The 17,222-nt window shown below is 37.3% G+C and overlaps 1 protein-coding gene across 4 annotated transcripts in view; it reads right to left on the bottom strand.

The window, feature by feature from the left end:
• Positions 1 to 10,832: 10,832 nt before the first annotated feature.
• The window catches only part of FSIP1 (fibrous sheath interacting protein 1), a 65,786-nt gene continuing 59,396 nt past the window's right edge, over positions 10,833 to 17,222 (bottom strand). For all 4 annotated transcript variants that reach the window (XM_054275863.1, XM_054275862.1, XM_054275865.1 and 1 more), the window contains one exon: positions 10,833 to 11,408. In XM_054275863.1, the coding sequence (XP_054131838.1) occupies positions 10,833 to 11,408 (576 nt within the window). The remainder of the gene's footprint in view (positions 11,409 to 17,222) is intronic.

Raw genomic sequence — 17,222 nt, 5'->3', positions numbered from 1 at the left:
TGATGCTTTACCTCTGCTCAGTGCCAGGTAACCCAGAGCCAGGAGAGCTGCCCTGAGGGGGCTGCAGCAGGAGGCGTGAGGACAGCCCTCACTAACCCTGTAACAGCCTCTTTGGGCCACTGCATGCTCAGTTTGGAACTAGTGACATGCGGCTACAAAAGAAGGAATTCATCACAGACTAGACAATTTCAGGAGCTCCTTGCAAAAGAGGGAGAGGCCTTGATGTACATTAAAAGACTGTTTTCCCCAACAGAAGGGGCAGCATCCTTATACCTATAATATTTCCTTGTCTTTTGAAAAAACAAAAAGAAATGAACATGATGAAAGTTTTACGTACAAATATTACCTCATTGTTGTGTGACTGAGAAAAACCTTTGGAGCAAGCAGAGTTCAAATGTCTAACAAACTTTAAAGCTACTGTAGTACTAAAAAGTTAATGCTGTACATAGTAAAAATTTCTTTGCAGAAAATGTATTCCCAGAAAGGAAATGGCATTGGAAAAAAAAAGTCAAATACAATTTCTGATGTTGTATTATATTTTTTCCTGTCATCTTGTATACCATTGCTTGTATTTTTATAAATTATTTTTCTCATTGCCCTTGTAATAGTTAATCACATAATTGTGTAGATAGGCTATTTAAATAATTTATCATGAAATGCTACCTGTAGAGTTAGTATTTCTATTTTTATAAAAAGTTTGCACACTGAAGATTTTTTTGCTTCCCTCCTCCCAGTGTTTTTGCTAGCATAATTTTCTAAGAACATGCTTTTTTTGTAAACATTTTTAACCGTTTTTCCATTCTAAAGTTGTGTAAGTTGTACAATAAAGCTTCTTACATACAAAGAACAATAAACCACCAAGGACATTTATATTTATACCTTTGTGCTCTGGTTTCATTAATGTTTTGTAATACATCTCTGGATCACTGATGTATTATTTGTGTCAAATTTGGCTTCCATGCAAGATTTTCTCTGCGCTCTACATTACAGCTATGCTGAGGGAGTGCACCTGAGCTGTTACCCTGCGTGTAACCTCTGGCCCACCTGCAGGCAGTGCTGCAGTCACAGCACGGGCACCTTGGATCCTGAAGGCTTCACTTTAAGACTTCCAAGCCATGCTGCCCTTGAGACAGGCAGGAGCCAGAACAGTCTTTGAGTGACTGCACTCATGCCCAGCCAGGCGTGCCCCCTTCCACATGAAAAGAGGCAGCATATCGGCTATTTGCAGGGGCTGGTGCAGCAGACTCACACAACTGAAACTGCTAGTGTGACCAAAGAGCTGATGCCAGGGCACCCAATCAGCTTCTAGGACATGCTGCTAAAAGTAAGAATGGTCAAGATTGGCTCCTCGATCTCTGCTTGCAGCAGCAGCTTGTTTTGTGCACCCCTTAGCAAAGGCAGGTGCTGTAACAGGAGTACCCACATGAGAAGTGTAGTGAGGGCATCCTGCAGGTGTAGAAAATTAATCTTTACATTTTCTTTTCCTGAGGATGAAGACTCCTGTTCTATGTCACTACTCTTTTGAGGGCAGTCCTGTATATTTGAATTTTTTCCCACTGAGAACGAGGAGAACAAAGAACTCCTGGCCTGTTAGGAAGGGCCAGGAATTTCTGCTCTCATCAGTTACAGGACTGTCTGATTGACTTCCCTGGAATGAGATGGGGTAGTGGGAGTGCACTGTCAGTGTAACCCATCTGATCTTACCTGGGCCTGGATTACCATTTGTCCTGCAGGTTTGGTCTCTTAACTCTTCTGGCCTCCAAAAGACACTGAGAAGACTGAGAACTACAAAAACGAAAGATGTTTCCAACCTGGAGAAATCTCTTCATTTACTTGCAGAAAGAAGGAGATACCTTAAAACCAACAGTTTTCTGAGCATGTATCTATATCTGGACACATCTATATATGAATAGGTAGGTCTAACCAAAAGTTCGTAACAGAGAACTGCTGCTGCTTTGGGGAAGGCAGCCTTGGCAGCCCATTCCAATGATCTTGTCTGAGCCATGCCAAACTTTCATGCTAATTTAATGCATGCATTTTTTGATAGCTTTTCTTGTCATTAGAATAAAAAAGGCAAGCCGTATGCTTTGCGTTAACCCATAGCCTAAGTCCACCCACTTGTTGCTTGGTGGGTGTGAATACAGTAGGACACAAAAAAAGCTATAGTTGAGATAAGTTAGGCCTTTACTTGCCCAAAGAAACTACTAAACAAGAACTAAACACAAGAACATGGCAGGTGGCCACATTTCACAGGGCAGAGAACCCTGTGGGAAATTTGCTGTCCCCAGCCTCCCTGGAGGCTCATCAGTGAACTTGTAAGTGTACCAACCAATGCATGCCACTTCTAGAATTACTTGGTGTTGGCCATCTATTTCTGCATAAGTAATCTTTTAATTTCTTGCTATTGTAGAGAACATAATGTTTTCCTTCCACAACATGGTCTTCTCAGAGCCCATGCAAATGGGCTTCTTCAGTTTTAAAGTGGTCATTTCCATTGAACATATATTCAACAGGAGTAGTAGTTTAACCAGTAGGTATTCATAAGCTGTGGAGATAAAGACTGAGATAAGTGTAGAAAGATCTCCATCTTAATGACAATAGCGCATTTTTTACTGATATTGGTATGTTTTTTGCAGGGGAGTCCACAGTAAGTGGTAGAATTTCAGCATAAATTCATTTTGGAAAGGACTGTTGAGATTGCAGAAGTAAGCATCTTAAAGCATCCACAAGGAAAGTTCTCATTCTTATTTCTCACCTTTTCCAAAGAGAAAAAACTGGTGCACAAAGTTGTATGAAAATTTAAGCAAAGTTATGGCAAGAGGGTGAGAACTCATTTAAAAAAGTGTTTGGCAAGCAGAAGTCTTAAAGAAAAAATCTTCCACAGGACATCCGTAAAATTAGACAAGTATCACAGAGAAACTTGGATTTTCAAATTTAAACAAATCCCAGGAAGCCCAGACATCATTTGTCTTTTATTTCTCACCTGCTTTCAAAGTGAATAACTGCTAGCCTAGACAAAACATACAAGACTAAACTGAGAGCTGCAGAGACTCTGTGTCCATGCCCCTTGATGGCTCTGCTCACAAAATGTGTATGGAGAGGCCATTTTAGTGTTATTGTAAAATTAGGGTAGAATGCCTCTGGCAGTGCCCTTCCCACCAAAACTATGCATACCAAATACACAAAGCAAACAATAAAAAACAATGGCACAGATCAGTATTTCCAAAAGAAAATAGCAGATTTTTAGGGGAAAAATGTTCTGGATATAGAATACCTGCCTGCAAAGTACTTTAACACTCTGCAAGTTAGTGCACACTCCAGAATATTCCAGTTTACTGGGGGTTTTTTAAGCATAAGAGGTATTGCAGATTCAATTGCAAGCAGTGAACTATTTCACATAGACATAAATGACAGGGAGCCTTTTATTCCAACTACTGCATCTGGATTCTAGCCAATCCCTCAATGAAACGTATAATTGGATAAATGTAGGTTATGGCATTAGTAGTATTCAGCTGCCTCTATTCTATTTGAAAAGGAAACAGTTTTTCTGACCTTTAAATCTCACTACAAATAAAGGAGCAATTATTTCTCAATAAGCAAGCACATCTGTTGAAAATTAAATTAAATTAAAGAAAAAATCAATTACTATTTTTCCTAACTTTCATAAACCCTCCTAACTTGTCAGCTTCCTGAGTATCTGCCAAACCACCTTGTCTTATGTCTGTTTTTCACATGGTGAGACTCCCAGAGGTGAGGCTCTCTCTTCATAAGTGGGAGAGGAAGCATGCTTGGAAGTGAAAACTCTGGTAAATTTTTCATGTAAAAAGCAAGAGAGAGGGGATCTTTTTAAAAACTGTGCTTAGAAAGCCTTTTAAAGAAGCATAACAAAAAGGTGCACTCTCATATTATTTGCTGAAATTTTATCCAGGAAATATGGGGTTTTTATAAAATATAAAAATTCTCTTCAGTAGTCATTGAAATCACAGAAACTGAGTTGCAAACAACTGCCTCTCACTTATCCATCCCTGATATGAAGGTAAAAAGACACCCTTTCAGCACATGAATTCACTGGCATACTTTTTCACATTTCTAGACTAGTCCTGGTTACTCTGATGACATGTTCAAGCAGCCCTTTCCTCTCTGATCTGTGCAGCAGATAATTTTTGCACAGCCTGTTTTCCCTCTGTGCTCAGCATGCCCGCTGGCTCTGCAGGAGCTCTGCTGGGGAAGTGAGAAGGAAAGCATGCACCACAGCTCCACTAAGCAGACACCAGCCCACGTGTCTTGGAAAAGGGCATTAGGCCCAGCATTTTTGTGGGGCGTTTTCCTCTTTTTTTTTTTTTTTAATGACAAAACTGAAAGTTTTTTCACCCCTTGGTAGAACTACTTTAATTTAAACTTGAATTCTGGACATAAAAGAATAATTTCACTCATTTTATTGTTGTCCAGATTAATGAAATTTTTTTACTTTTTTTTTTTAATCAGGATTTATATTTTGTCACTACTCTTTGAAATGAAAATCCCTCAACCACTCTAAGTCTGCACAATAACTGTAAAGCTGGAGTGAACTTCTGACACTGTTACAGTACACTGAAATCAGCGCTGTAATCCTTTAAAATATCCCACTCAAATGCAAAGTATATTTTCTATATTACATATTCAATTAATACATACAATTTATACATATATATATATATATAAATATACATACATAATGTAAATGAAATTGATTGAACCACCTTAATTTTCCACTTTCAGAAGAAAAAAAAGATGCAGTTTGCCATTTAAGAGAGCAAACCATGACAGCATCAAAACATACCCACTGAAGAAAATCAGTATCAACAGTTGAGCACTGGCCACCACAAACATCAGCACTGCATGTGTGTCACTGAGGGGTCTCAGTGACAAAGACAGAATGATTTGGTCCTGTATTGCTCAGCAATTAGATGAATCACACCAGGATCTTTTCTTCGTGGCTGTGTTGCCTTCACCAATTAAGTTTTTGGAACAAAGCATCTATCTGTGCTGTAAAATCATTGTGTGAAAAAAGATAAGGAGAGCAAACAGCATAAATTTACATGTACACATGAAACTTCTTGCTCCTAAAACACCTCAAAGCCCAAAAATTAGAAGGATAACTTTAAAAATCAGTGTCCTGTGCTCTGCTATGTTTTGGATTAAAGGAGCTAGAGAGGACATTAAAGAAGTTAGTTATCAGAATTTTTTGCCAAATACAACTTATGTTGAATGAAGCTAGGTATTTCAAAAAACCTGTTTCTAAATCCCAAGTTAGGCTGCAAAAGAAAATTAATTTAAATATCTTAATCATCACTGCTGCATCACTCCCTGAGGAGAAGCTGCCACATTCCATTGCAGCTGGAATTCAAGTGGCAGCCCCAGTGGAGGGGTTATTGCAGGTCACAACACAGAGTCACTGGAAAAACAAAGAAAAACCCATGGATCCTCTTGGGCTCAACTTTCTTTTTACTCTGGTATTGGTGATGTTTTAGCAAATGACCTATATTGTCACTATATTTTATATAATATCTCTGTTATTGTCTACCGCTCACCAGTACCATATTTTTCCAAATAATTTTTTCCAACAGTTTTAAGTAAAACTGAGAATACAAAAAGAAAGGAGGGCTTGAATTGATACTTCACCTGTGACATCAAGCAAGAAATAAAATATTCCCAAAAAACCTTTTCATATAATGCAGTAGAAACCAAGCACAGATAAATCTTAGGTCACTAATTTTTTATAGTCTCTGATGTTTGGGTACTGACCCAACACACCTCTGGAATAGCAAGCCATGAGTGCTAGGTCCCTCTGGCTTGGAGTGACTTCAACTGGTGCAGGGTGCTCAGCACTTCCCACCACTAAAAGTTAGGTTACAGACCTCCTGTTGGAATACCATTTCAAGCCAATATCCATCCAAACTGTTTACCCCTGAAATACCAGATGCAAATAAAAAGATGTGTGGCTTCAGGAATGTTGTAAATCTTTGTTAGCAACAGTTACCCTTCCTTAAGGGTGCTAGCAAAAGCTTTTTTATAGCAGCAAGAGATTCAAGATAAGAAAATAAAACAAGAAAATTAGGTATTATTTTGTATTTTTCTTAATGTTCTCTAGATATTATACATACAATCTTTAAACAGAATTTAGATTTCTTCAAAAACTGCCCAAACACTTGAAACACTGTTTTTGAGAAGGTCTTTATAAAACACAAGTTCCATGTGAAAATAACTGGATTATGGAAAGATTAGAGCCAGCAGACAGTTCTGAATGAATATCATACAGGCACAGACAATACTCTTAAAAACACTTGTCAGTATCGCTTTAATTATATTTATGCTAAAAAAATTATGACAGAGGCTTAATATTTTTATGGTAAGAAATACATGCAGGTGAGATTTGAAAAGTTCCATGAAATGTGCTTACAGCAATCCTATGCAGAATATCCACTATGCAAAGGTTTGTTATTGCTGTTGGAGTACAAGTAAAAATATCAGAAATTAAAAAAAGAAATAGCAAAGGCTTGTTGCAAATATAATGTTCCATTCAGATTTTTAACTGAAAGCAAATTGATTACATACTGATCTCTGTTATATCCACACAATTACAGCTTCCCCAGAAGTGTGCATCCAATCCTACTGGCAAGTCTGTAAATTGGATTAAAATCTGGGCCAATATGTGCATTTATTTAAACATTCATATTAGATCAAGTAAACCCTATGCAATAACAGCCCATGTACAGTTAATGTACTATCCATACATCTTTTTGTGGTGAATGTTAAACGACTATAGGTATAGGATCTGAGAAACAATTTGCCCTTTTAGGTCAAGAAGTCACACGAGAGCTTGTCAATGGGAAAATCTGTTGAGTCTTCTTTGCTAGAGTATCTCTCCCCACTCAAAAAACTTTTAAAAATGAACCATGTTTTTTTGATAATGTTTTCTTATTCTGACATTGGAGCACGTGAAATGGGAAACGGACCATCAGCTGAGTAAATAAGCCGAAAATCAGGAAAAAATACTAGTTAAAGACTAGACAATCAAAAACCTGTAATGAATTGTTAGTATTCTCTCAAACCCAAACCAGCTGCATTACCCTTCCCCCATCACTACACGGTTTCACAACCCAGTAGCTGCCAGGGCAAACTTCTGAATGCCTCCACTTTTACTCCCTCCAAGCCTTCACCAGGGGCTGCATCCTTCCTCATTTAACTGCATTTCTTAACTCGAAGACATGAATGTTTGCTGTGTGGTTAGCAGTTTTCCCAGACAAGAATCAGGCAGACCTGAGCAGACTAGTGCTGATCTTCTGATCCAGCAGAGCACTTGTGCAATTCCAGCCTTCAGGCAAACCAGGGGTCCAGCCAACAGACAGCCCCGGGGCAAAAAGCTCAGTAATGGGATGCTTCACTGAGTCAGAACTCTGAGTCAGACAGGCTGCAAGCTCCAGCAAACTGCAGTGAGATAACACAAGACATGATTTAGCTAACTTTATGAAAAAGCTAGACTCTGTCTGTGTGTGAAGAAAAATGAAATTATTATATATATTTCACACCCTCTCTAATAAAGCCCCATCAGTAAATACTAAAGTTTTAGTTGGCGCTTTTTGGTTTTGTTTTTATTTTTTAACTAACACATATATGTCTCATCAGACACACAGCTACACAATATCTGTGTACATTTCTTTATAAGACAGAACACTCCCAGGAAATTTAATGAAATGCAAGAGTTTGTTTTGAAACCAAAATGCAACAATATATTACAATGACAATAATAATTATCTCTAAAGAAAAAAATCAACTCATGGAACATTTTCAATTATAATAATTTATTCCCATCAGGTTGCTTGACATGATACTGTATCAGTGCAATATCACTGACAGAGATTTAGCTACACTTTCAGAAAACAGTTGTGCAGAGAAGCATATAGTCACTCTCCCCTCAAATTTCAATGTTCATATGATCTGAAAAAGAGAAAAGGAAAGGGCGCTGAGCTGCTGTCTCGACAACATTATTTTCAAGAGCAAAATATAAAAATGGTTCATTCTACTTAAAACTTAATTTATCCCTCAAAGTAGAGCTGGAAATAATTTACTGGCTCATGCAACTGTGAGAAATAACAGCCTTTTCATATCTGCACGTGGGCAAGTCTGGATTCTGTTAACCTCAGTAAACATCATCTATGCTTACATACATACGAGCTGGGTATAGCTTAGTGCTTCTTTCAAGAAGCAGGCATCACTTATCTTTGAAGGCACACGAGAGTTTCCTTCATATATATACATGTATATGCATTATGCTAATTACGCTTTCCTGAAAATATATATAATTTAATTACAGTATTACAGTAAATCTATATCACAGACTACAGTACCTTAAGGAATGCAAAACTGAAATTGTGCTACACCAGTTTCACACTATTTTATTTGCTTAGCCAGCACTACAAAGAATTTAAACTGTATGTATAGTGGGCAAAAAAATCAAACTACTTACAGAAGATTATGCATACGTATTTAAATGTCCTTTAGAATAAAGAAAATAACAACATGCAACTATGCAAATATCTCTTACAAATTAAAATAACGCCTGACACTTCTCATACCTTCATCTGCAGATGTATTTGCCTTAAACTGGATTGCACTGGGATCTCTATTTCTCAATACAATTAGCACATTTAATCATGTCTGAACTAACAAGCAAATTGTCTACAGAATACGTTAAGCAAGTTTACAAATTCAATAAATAACACACCCTTTGGCCTATGTCCAGAACCAATTGCTTCAGACAGAACTGAGTCACCTTTGTAGGAAACAAATTAATTAGCTTCTTAGAAAAAATGGAAAAAAAAAAATCAGGGACTGAAAATTCAGAATACTCCCCCTCTCAAAAAAATAAATGGTATGCAAAAACATCATAAAACCAAGATGCTTATTAATCATACAGGTTTGAGCTCTACAAGACTAAACATTACTCATCATCTGTTTCAGTCTCTAGTGAAAACAGGTAATCGAAATACCGCATTACAGGGTTTTTCAGAGTATGACACACATGATTTTGACTCAAAGATATTCAAATTATTGTGATAAATGTTAACACATTCACCTTGTAGACTTCTACAATGATATGTCCCATATGGAAATCCACTTAATATTGAAAATCTCCTTCCTCTCTTGTGCAATAAAATTACCTCACAGTGACTATAGTTACCTGCTCACTTCACTACCCAACGGTCACAGTGCATGGTGCTTTCCTTGATTTAACACATCCCCTCTTAAAACACACTCATAATGGGAGCTGGTAGTTGGGGCTGAGTCACACTTGGGTCTGGCCATGCTACATCTCTTTGGACTAAAGGAGAATTTTAACTCAAGTGGAGGCAGCAAGTTACTGAGTTTTCCTCACTATTGGCTGCCAAAGAGGCCTGGTGGTGCAGTATGTAATCATGGCACTCCTGCATGAGGCCAGGCTGCCCCTGCCGAGGTGATCTCTGTGGTGCTCCCCATGAACACCACTGCCACCCTGCTCTCCTCTGGGCAGAGCACTCTCTGCCCTTGCCTGCTCCTCTCATGCCTCCATCTACATGAAGAGCAAAGACAGCTTGTGAAGGTAGCTGATAAGTAACCTGCCAGGAAAAAAAAGCCAAACCAAAACCACCCAACCTTTTCTACGGGTACTATTTCTATTTTCTTCATGTAGAAGTAGCACTTAAATCTCCTAAGGGGAAAGTAGTGCAGGTAAGTACGGATATCAACTTTGTCCGGCAGTGTAAAATCAGCAATAACAAGACTCCTGCATTCTGACAGGCAGAATCACTTTGAAAAATATTAAAATTCCCATCATTATAGAAAGATTAAGTACAAACAATCAAAGAAAGTGTTGTGATTATAATTATGAAATTAACATAGTAGAGGGATATTAGAATGTTCTTGTTAATTACTGATGTTTATGAAAAAACAGTTTCTTTAAATCCAGAACAGATAACCAGTGTAACAAAGACCAATCAACAAAAATAGCAAAATGTATTGATTTCTAGTAAGATGAGATTCTAGCACTAGAATCACAAATTTCATACTGTAAAAAATTTTATGAAAAAAATAAAATGTTTACCTGCGTAAAATCTGGCTTATTTGAACACTGGGCCTTCCAGGAAGAGAATTAGGTTAAAAATCTAAATATAGATTTAGATTACAATATCACTATGTAATTTCATATGAGTAAAGAACATAGAAAAACAAGAGACATTTCCACAATTGTTTTATAATACCAGACAGAGAGTTTTGTTTGGGTTTTTTTTGCTGGTTAAAGTCTATTCTTTATTTTCCCAAACTAAAAGTAATTGTTCAGTATTATTAATTTTGGTATCTTATGTGTGTAAATTTGAACTCCCTAAAAGCAGTTTATTATCTTTCATACAGCCAGGTCATGTTTGTTTCTATATGACCAAGTTTACCTTATTAAAAACTTTCATGAACCACTAGGATTTTTGTGTGGATTTTTGTACCAGCTACTGCAAGAATATTTGCTCTCCACAGAACAATGAACATGACTTTCTACTACCAAAAAGGTAATCCATATGTGTTTTCAACACTGTTTTCCAGCTGACAGAATTAATCAACATCAGTGATATATTTCATAAAAATCCTAGTCAATTATTTCAGGGTAAGAATTTTAATAAACATTCTGTTATTTTGTGCGTATTACTTTTGGCACAGTTTTATGTTTTCTAAAAGAACATTCTTGTCCCACCATAATAATCAGTGCGTATTGGTGCATACCTTTGGTGAGAACCTGCTTAGGTTTTTTCATTATAATCAAAAGCCTATTCTAAAGGGTTGTTAAGAGTCTCACCTCCTTTGGTTTGCAGTGGTATGCTGAGAATGTCAGCCTCTGTGCATGGCTCATTGTTCCTGCTGATGCAATATAATGGTTCACCCAAGAAAGAAGGTTTCTTCAATCTTTTTGTGTTGAGTGCTCTTGACATAAAGTAACCTTCAGTAATACTCTTATCTTCCATCTTCTGTAAACCTTCTAGGTCATCAGGTTCCTCTGTTTGGGCCAGTGAATCCTTTGATAAGTGACTACCAGCCAATGCTTTGCTGGTATAGTAGCCAGGGATTTTGCTCTCTGCATTAACACATAAGCTTTTGTCTTCGAGTCCAGCCTTTTCCTGAGCCATTAACATCCCTACAATATGGTCTTCAACTAACATTTTGGAAAGACTAGATGTGGAGTGAAGAGTGGAGTCTTGACTTGTGTAACAAGGGGGACTTAATCCAAAAGAAAGAGATTCCTGAGACTGTGGCATGGTAACGTTACTTATTGTTCTCTGAGGCTGCATACATTCTTCCAGAAGGGTCTTAAGCTGCTCTTCAGAGAGGCTCATTTGTTCTTCAGTCTGAAAAAAAAAGGCGAGAATTTCTTCTGTCAAAATATAATTAATGAAAAGCAGTGCCATAAAACAGCTTGAGAGATACACTGGCAGAATCCTTAAACAAATATCAATGTCTTTCAATTCAAACTGAATTTAAATATACATTTCCATAATCACAAAATTTATGCAGCATCCTCAGTAGGTTCTAGATAGATTCTGTGATGAAAGTTAGGAAAGAAGCCTGATGTCCACAAGGCACTGAGAGGCCTTTGATTTTGCATAGTCTTCCATGAGATCTGACTGGTTTTTAATTACCAGAGCATGCACTTTTTCATATTTATTCGTTTGCTATGAATACCTACAGACACACACACACAGACACTCTTTAAGATTTTAGTTTTTGAAAGCAAAATAGCACATTCCTAAAGGACTGTTGGGGCAATGCAGCTGGGGTTAGAAATGGTTTTGGACAGCACCAGCCCACAAAGACTGTCACATGCTGACTGGAATATTCCCAGCCTCTCATGCTGGAAATGCCACATAGTCTCTCTCTCAACCATGTGACACAAAGCACATCACTTACCTACCATGGCAAGCATGACCCACGGCAAGTGACAGAAGAAAGCTCTGTCTTCTGTAGGACAGTTTTAGTGCTTCCTTCAAGCTGTCACTGCTTGCATAGCTCACTGATGTATCTTTTCAGTTAATTTCCTATTCAGAGACTGGCACACTCCCCTCATTTTTATCACACAGGGCATTTCTTAAAATTTGATGTTAAAGGTAATGACTGATATTAGTTGGTTATGGTGAAGAACAGCAAAGGATATTTTGCTTAAAGAGGTTAGCAATAGGGGGTTACTTCCAGCTTTTACAATCCTTAATGCTCCTAAAAACAAAGTAGCACAATTTTCCCTCGCAATTTAAAGATTATAATGGTAAGGACAGGACTATTTTTAGATATGTGTAATATATTTGCCCATTAAATAGGAGCTTAGAAGATATCATAATATATATTTAAAATGTTGGAAACACTATGCAACATTTAATAGAGAAAAATGCTTACTACAATCAAAATCTCAGTTTTACACAACCTCCAAGACACAAAGGATCACCTGACACATTAATGAGCCCTTAAGCTACAGTGATTTATGTAAAACAAAAATTTTATTCATTGTGTAATGACTTCTACCAAGAATTTACTTTACATTGTGCTAGAGGATGGAGATACTGTCATTTCAGAGATAAGAACAATATCAGATGTTTAGCTGATATTTTTTTCCCTGAAGGTCTCTGATCCAACTACAGGAGTCCTACTATCCTGTTTGATATATATGACATGACTTGGCTACAGCCAAGGTACCACAGGGTGTGTGGATTTCACCTCAAAACTGATTACTCATGTTCATCAGTGAGGACAGTTTCCAGTCAGGAAGGAAAGAATATTTCTTTGAAAAACTTGTGGCTATTAAAATTAAAAGATGACACTAAAAAGTGAACAAGAATGACATTTTAAGTTACCTTCAGTCACCATTCTGTACTTACATATTCAAACATTATAAATAGCTAATAATCACTGCTACAGACAAAATCCTGTACAGTTCAGGCACTAACTGATGTGCACAAGCTCAGCCCTATAGAGTTATTTAACCCAATAGTCTTTTCCTGCAGACATCAATTTCCTTTCCAAAGATACTCCAAGTTTCTTTCTTGCACATAAAACTGCAACTGCATTAAAGAAATCAAGATGTTAAGGGCTTTTACACATGCAAAAAAAAAAAAAAAAAAAGAGAGAAAGAAAAAGAGCATCCACAGGCTACTATTATGGGTACAGATCTTTATTTAGATGAACACATCATCAGGTAATTATATTGAGATTTCAAGTCATCTTGGTATCAATCTATGTATTTTTGATAATATTAACTGAAATCAAACCTCAAGCTTAAGTGCTTACATAGAAAACATGCAAAATATTACAATATCTTCAAACTTTACTTAGTCTTCTAAATTTTAATCCTAGTGTAGAAAGTACTCACTGATGAAAAATAACTCAGGGGAAAAAATTAGTAGCAAAACACTATGATGAATCAAAAATGAAACATAAAATGCTTCAAATTTTCACTTTTGATCTAAACTACTAGCCCATGCTGAAGTCCTTCAATTTCTTGAAAAAGTATTTTAATTGCAGGATAACATTTATTTCCAAGCAATGATTATCAGAATGGACTCACTGTAAGAAGCAAGAGCATGCACACAGGAAGAGCATAGCATAAGAGACCACTACTGGAAGCACAGCTGCATCGAGAGTATTTCCACAGAGCAGATTATACTGTGTAAACATTACTATATTTGTAACACAGAAGATGCTCACATCTGGAAACCCACATGGATTCCCATATGGTTTTCAGTGTGTGGTTCTATACTAACATATTTCAAACCTCCTGGCCAAGATCATTTGGAGCTAATTTTATGTTAATGAGAGGGCAATTCACTGCAGAAAGGAATTATGTATATGAAGCAAGTGAATGATCAGTACAAAATTAACATTGGGAGGAAGATCATCTTGTCCTGCCTTTCTTTCATCCTTTTATTTCCCCCATCCCCATCCCATTTATCTGCAGTCCATTTTCCCTCATCCAATTTTTTTTTCTTCTTTTTTTTTATCTTTCAGGAAAATCATATGGCTTGTATTCATAGATTATCTTGATTATTACCAGAGGGGTAAGATTTAGAGCCTAAGGCATATGGGGAGGGAAATTAATATAATAACTTTGGAGTTAAAAAGTTTGGGAACTAGTGAGCTTGTTTTTCTCCAGAGTGGCAGGCCTGCAGCCAAAGCAGACAGTGTAAAACATTTCTTTGTTCCTTCCTTTTTCTTTCTCACTCTTTCTCTTTCTCTTTTTCTCCCTTTGGCTTTTTTGCAAGACATGCATGTAAAGATACAGAAAGTATTTAATAAACCTCTCCAAAAATGACGCTTTAAAATACTAAAGGCACATTGTTATTTTCTTTTGCCAAACTTAAGAGATGACTGTAGGCTTAAGGAAAAAATACACAGTGGAGAAGATAAATAGCCACCAGTCATCCACTCAGCAGCCAGGAATTTACATTGAAATGAAAGCAGAGAGGCTGCTGTTAAAATCAGGAAACAGAGTTTAGGGAAACACCGTTGGGAAAGACATCTCACAGCAAAAAAGGCTGTGCATTTGCAACCAAATGAGCATTTGAACTCATGGAATTGCACAATACAACAACTGTATTAGGAGTCTGCAGAGTATGTATTTGCACACATCAGAAAAAATCCAGTCACAACCAACTGTAACAGTTCAGAGCCATGACTTGGAATCAGAAACACAGGCTCAGGGAGACACTCGATTCTACATCTCCCAAGCTTTCATTCCCCTCATTGTAAATAATTTACAACTCCTATACAGGATAAATACTTCAAGACATTTTTTTAAAAACACAAGGACATAAAATGAGTGTCATTCAAAATGCAGAAACAGCCCACTAGACAAGGGAAAATGAGGTATCAGGTCTGGTTTCCATTAAAAATTAGAAAACCTTTTAATTGTTCTGGCTAATTTTTAATAGGACACTGAGTCCTATTCATTTCCTAGGCTTTTTACCGTTAATGATCCAAAAAACTAATTCCTAGCCAGGAGTTTAGGAGCCTGCTAATGACCTTTACTGTTTATGTGTGGTTAGCTTTTCACACACTTGTGGCCCTCCTCTGACTGAAGAGTTCTTGTTCCTTGCTGAATTCCTCCGTGACAGGAGTCTATAGAGAAAACCTTACTGCATGTGGTAGGAATGCAAACTTGTCGTTTGCTGTGGATAGCCCTGCTGTGACTACAAGTTTTCAAGTTCAAGTCTTTAGGCTTTCTCTCTACATCTGTACAGTAACAAAAACAGACTATCTCTGAAAGCCCATATCAGATTTTACCATGGGGAGAAAGCTAACATGTCAGGATTATTTCTAATTATAGTAAATAATAAAAAAAAATGACATACAGTAAATGCGCAAGCACTACAAAGTCAGAAGGATGTTTAAGGACTCATGTAGCTGGCACATCTATAAGCATGGAAATTTTGTTCCTTAGTCTGAAAGTGCTGCACTCAATAGTTCACATGATAGTGTATTTGTTTGAAATAATTTATTTTGATGCCTAATTTGATGACGTTTTTACTAGTGTGTGAGACTGCAACAGTCAATTCTGAGGTAACTGCTTTCTTCCTGATAAAATGACTCCATTTTAAGAGAATACTGATCTATTGAGACAAAGTTCAGATTTTCGACAGATCAGCCCAGGGAAGTTTTGTAAGTTTTAGTTATTCAATAACTTATTGACAGTTTCTCAAATAGCTCCATTCTGCTTTGAAAAGGCAATTTTCCTAGTCCTTGCCTTCTATGTCCACATAACTCAATGTGGACCATGGGCTCCAAGGTCTCACTTTTCTGCATCACACCAAGCATCATGTATTTGTCTACAAACAGTACTGGTCAGTGCAACTCTGAAATATTATTAATATGCTGCATACAAACCACACACATCATGTCATTGTGGAAAAGCTTCTTATAATTTCCAGACATGTTCTTTTGCACCACAGGAGTCAGTTTGGTGTCCATAACTTGTAAACTGATTTAAATTAATGTAATATGCCCACTGTAGATTAACTCCAGCAGGTAACTAAGCACCACCCAGAGGCTTGCTTACTTCCCAGTGGGGAAGGGTAAGAGGACAGGAAGAGCAAAAAGACTAAAGGAAGAATAAAAGCAATAAAACTTGTGGATCGAGATTAAAAACTGTTTAATAAGCAAAGAGAGAGAAAAATAACAAAACAAGCAATGCAAAGGCAATCACTCAGCATCTCCCATGGGTAGACCAACACCCAGCCAAAAAATTGTTAACTTTGTAGAACCTTCTCTTTTCCCTTTTTGTTACTGTGCATAAGATTATATGCATTGGCATGGAATGTCTTTTTGGTTAGTTTGGGTCATTGTCTCGATCCCAGCCTGCTGCACATCCCCAGACTACTCACTGGGAGGGCAGACGGAGAACCACAGAAGGCCCTGATGCTGTGCAAAGGCTGTTCAGCAATAGCTAAAACATAGGTGAGTTATCAGCACTTCTTGGTCACAAATCCAACACACAGCACCCTGTAGGCTGCTGAGAAAACATTAACATCCCAGCCAAACCCAGTACAGAGACCCACACATCTGCTTTCACAAAGAAATTAAGTGTTCAGCATAAGTCACTTTACTGCTTCTAGTAGTTGCTTGTTTGTTTTATAAACACTGTGTTAAAAGAAAAAGCTCAATGAATGTAAAAGAAAAAAGTTAATCTTTCCTCTGCACAGCTGCTTCAGAGGGGTTAGTTCAGAATGTAATGGCAGAAAATATTAAAGGGAGTAGACCAGAAACATGATCACAACTCAATGAGCATGTTTTTGGAGAGGCCAGTAATGTGCATGGTTTTGAGGGTGTTAAAAATTGAGACTGAAAGCTGAATCATGGATTCAGAAATTAAGAGCTCCTTACAATCATGATTTACCATCTGGAAGCTCTGTGCTTATGTCTAGTGGGCTTAGGGACTTCTGTAGTGTTTCAGCAACGACATACATCTTCAAGAATGAGCAGCATTCCTAAGCCATAGGAGAAAATCTCCTGCTTCTGTTTTTCCCTCCTCTTGCTGTATTTACTTCTGTTAGTTAAATTTTCCCTTCTCTTTTTCCACTGTTTCTGTCTGTGTAAGGGCAAAAGGAATAGGTCTACTAGTCAATTTTTGGTAGCTGCTGCTGCTAAGAGCCAAAACACAGAAAGGACAGAAGTATCTTGGC

Source organism: Melozone crissalis, unplaced genomic scaffold (assembly GCF_028551555.1).
Source record: "Melozone crissalis strain CALT ecotype California unplaced genomic scaffold, PUWL_Pcris_2 ptg000018l_1, whole genome shotgun sequence".
In the NCBI taxonomy this organism is placed as follows: Eukaryota; Metazoa; Chordata; class Aves; order Passeriformes; family Passerellidae; genus Melozone; species Melozone crissalis.
This window is presented reverse-complemented; position numbering and strand designations above follow the sequence as displayed.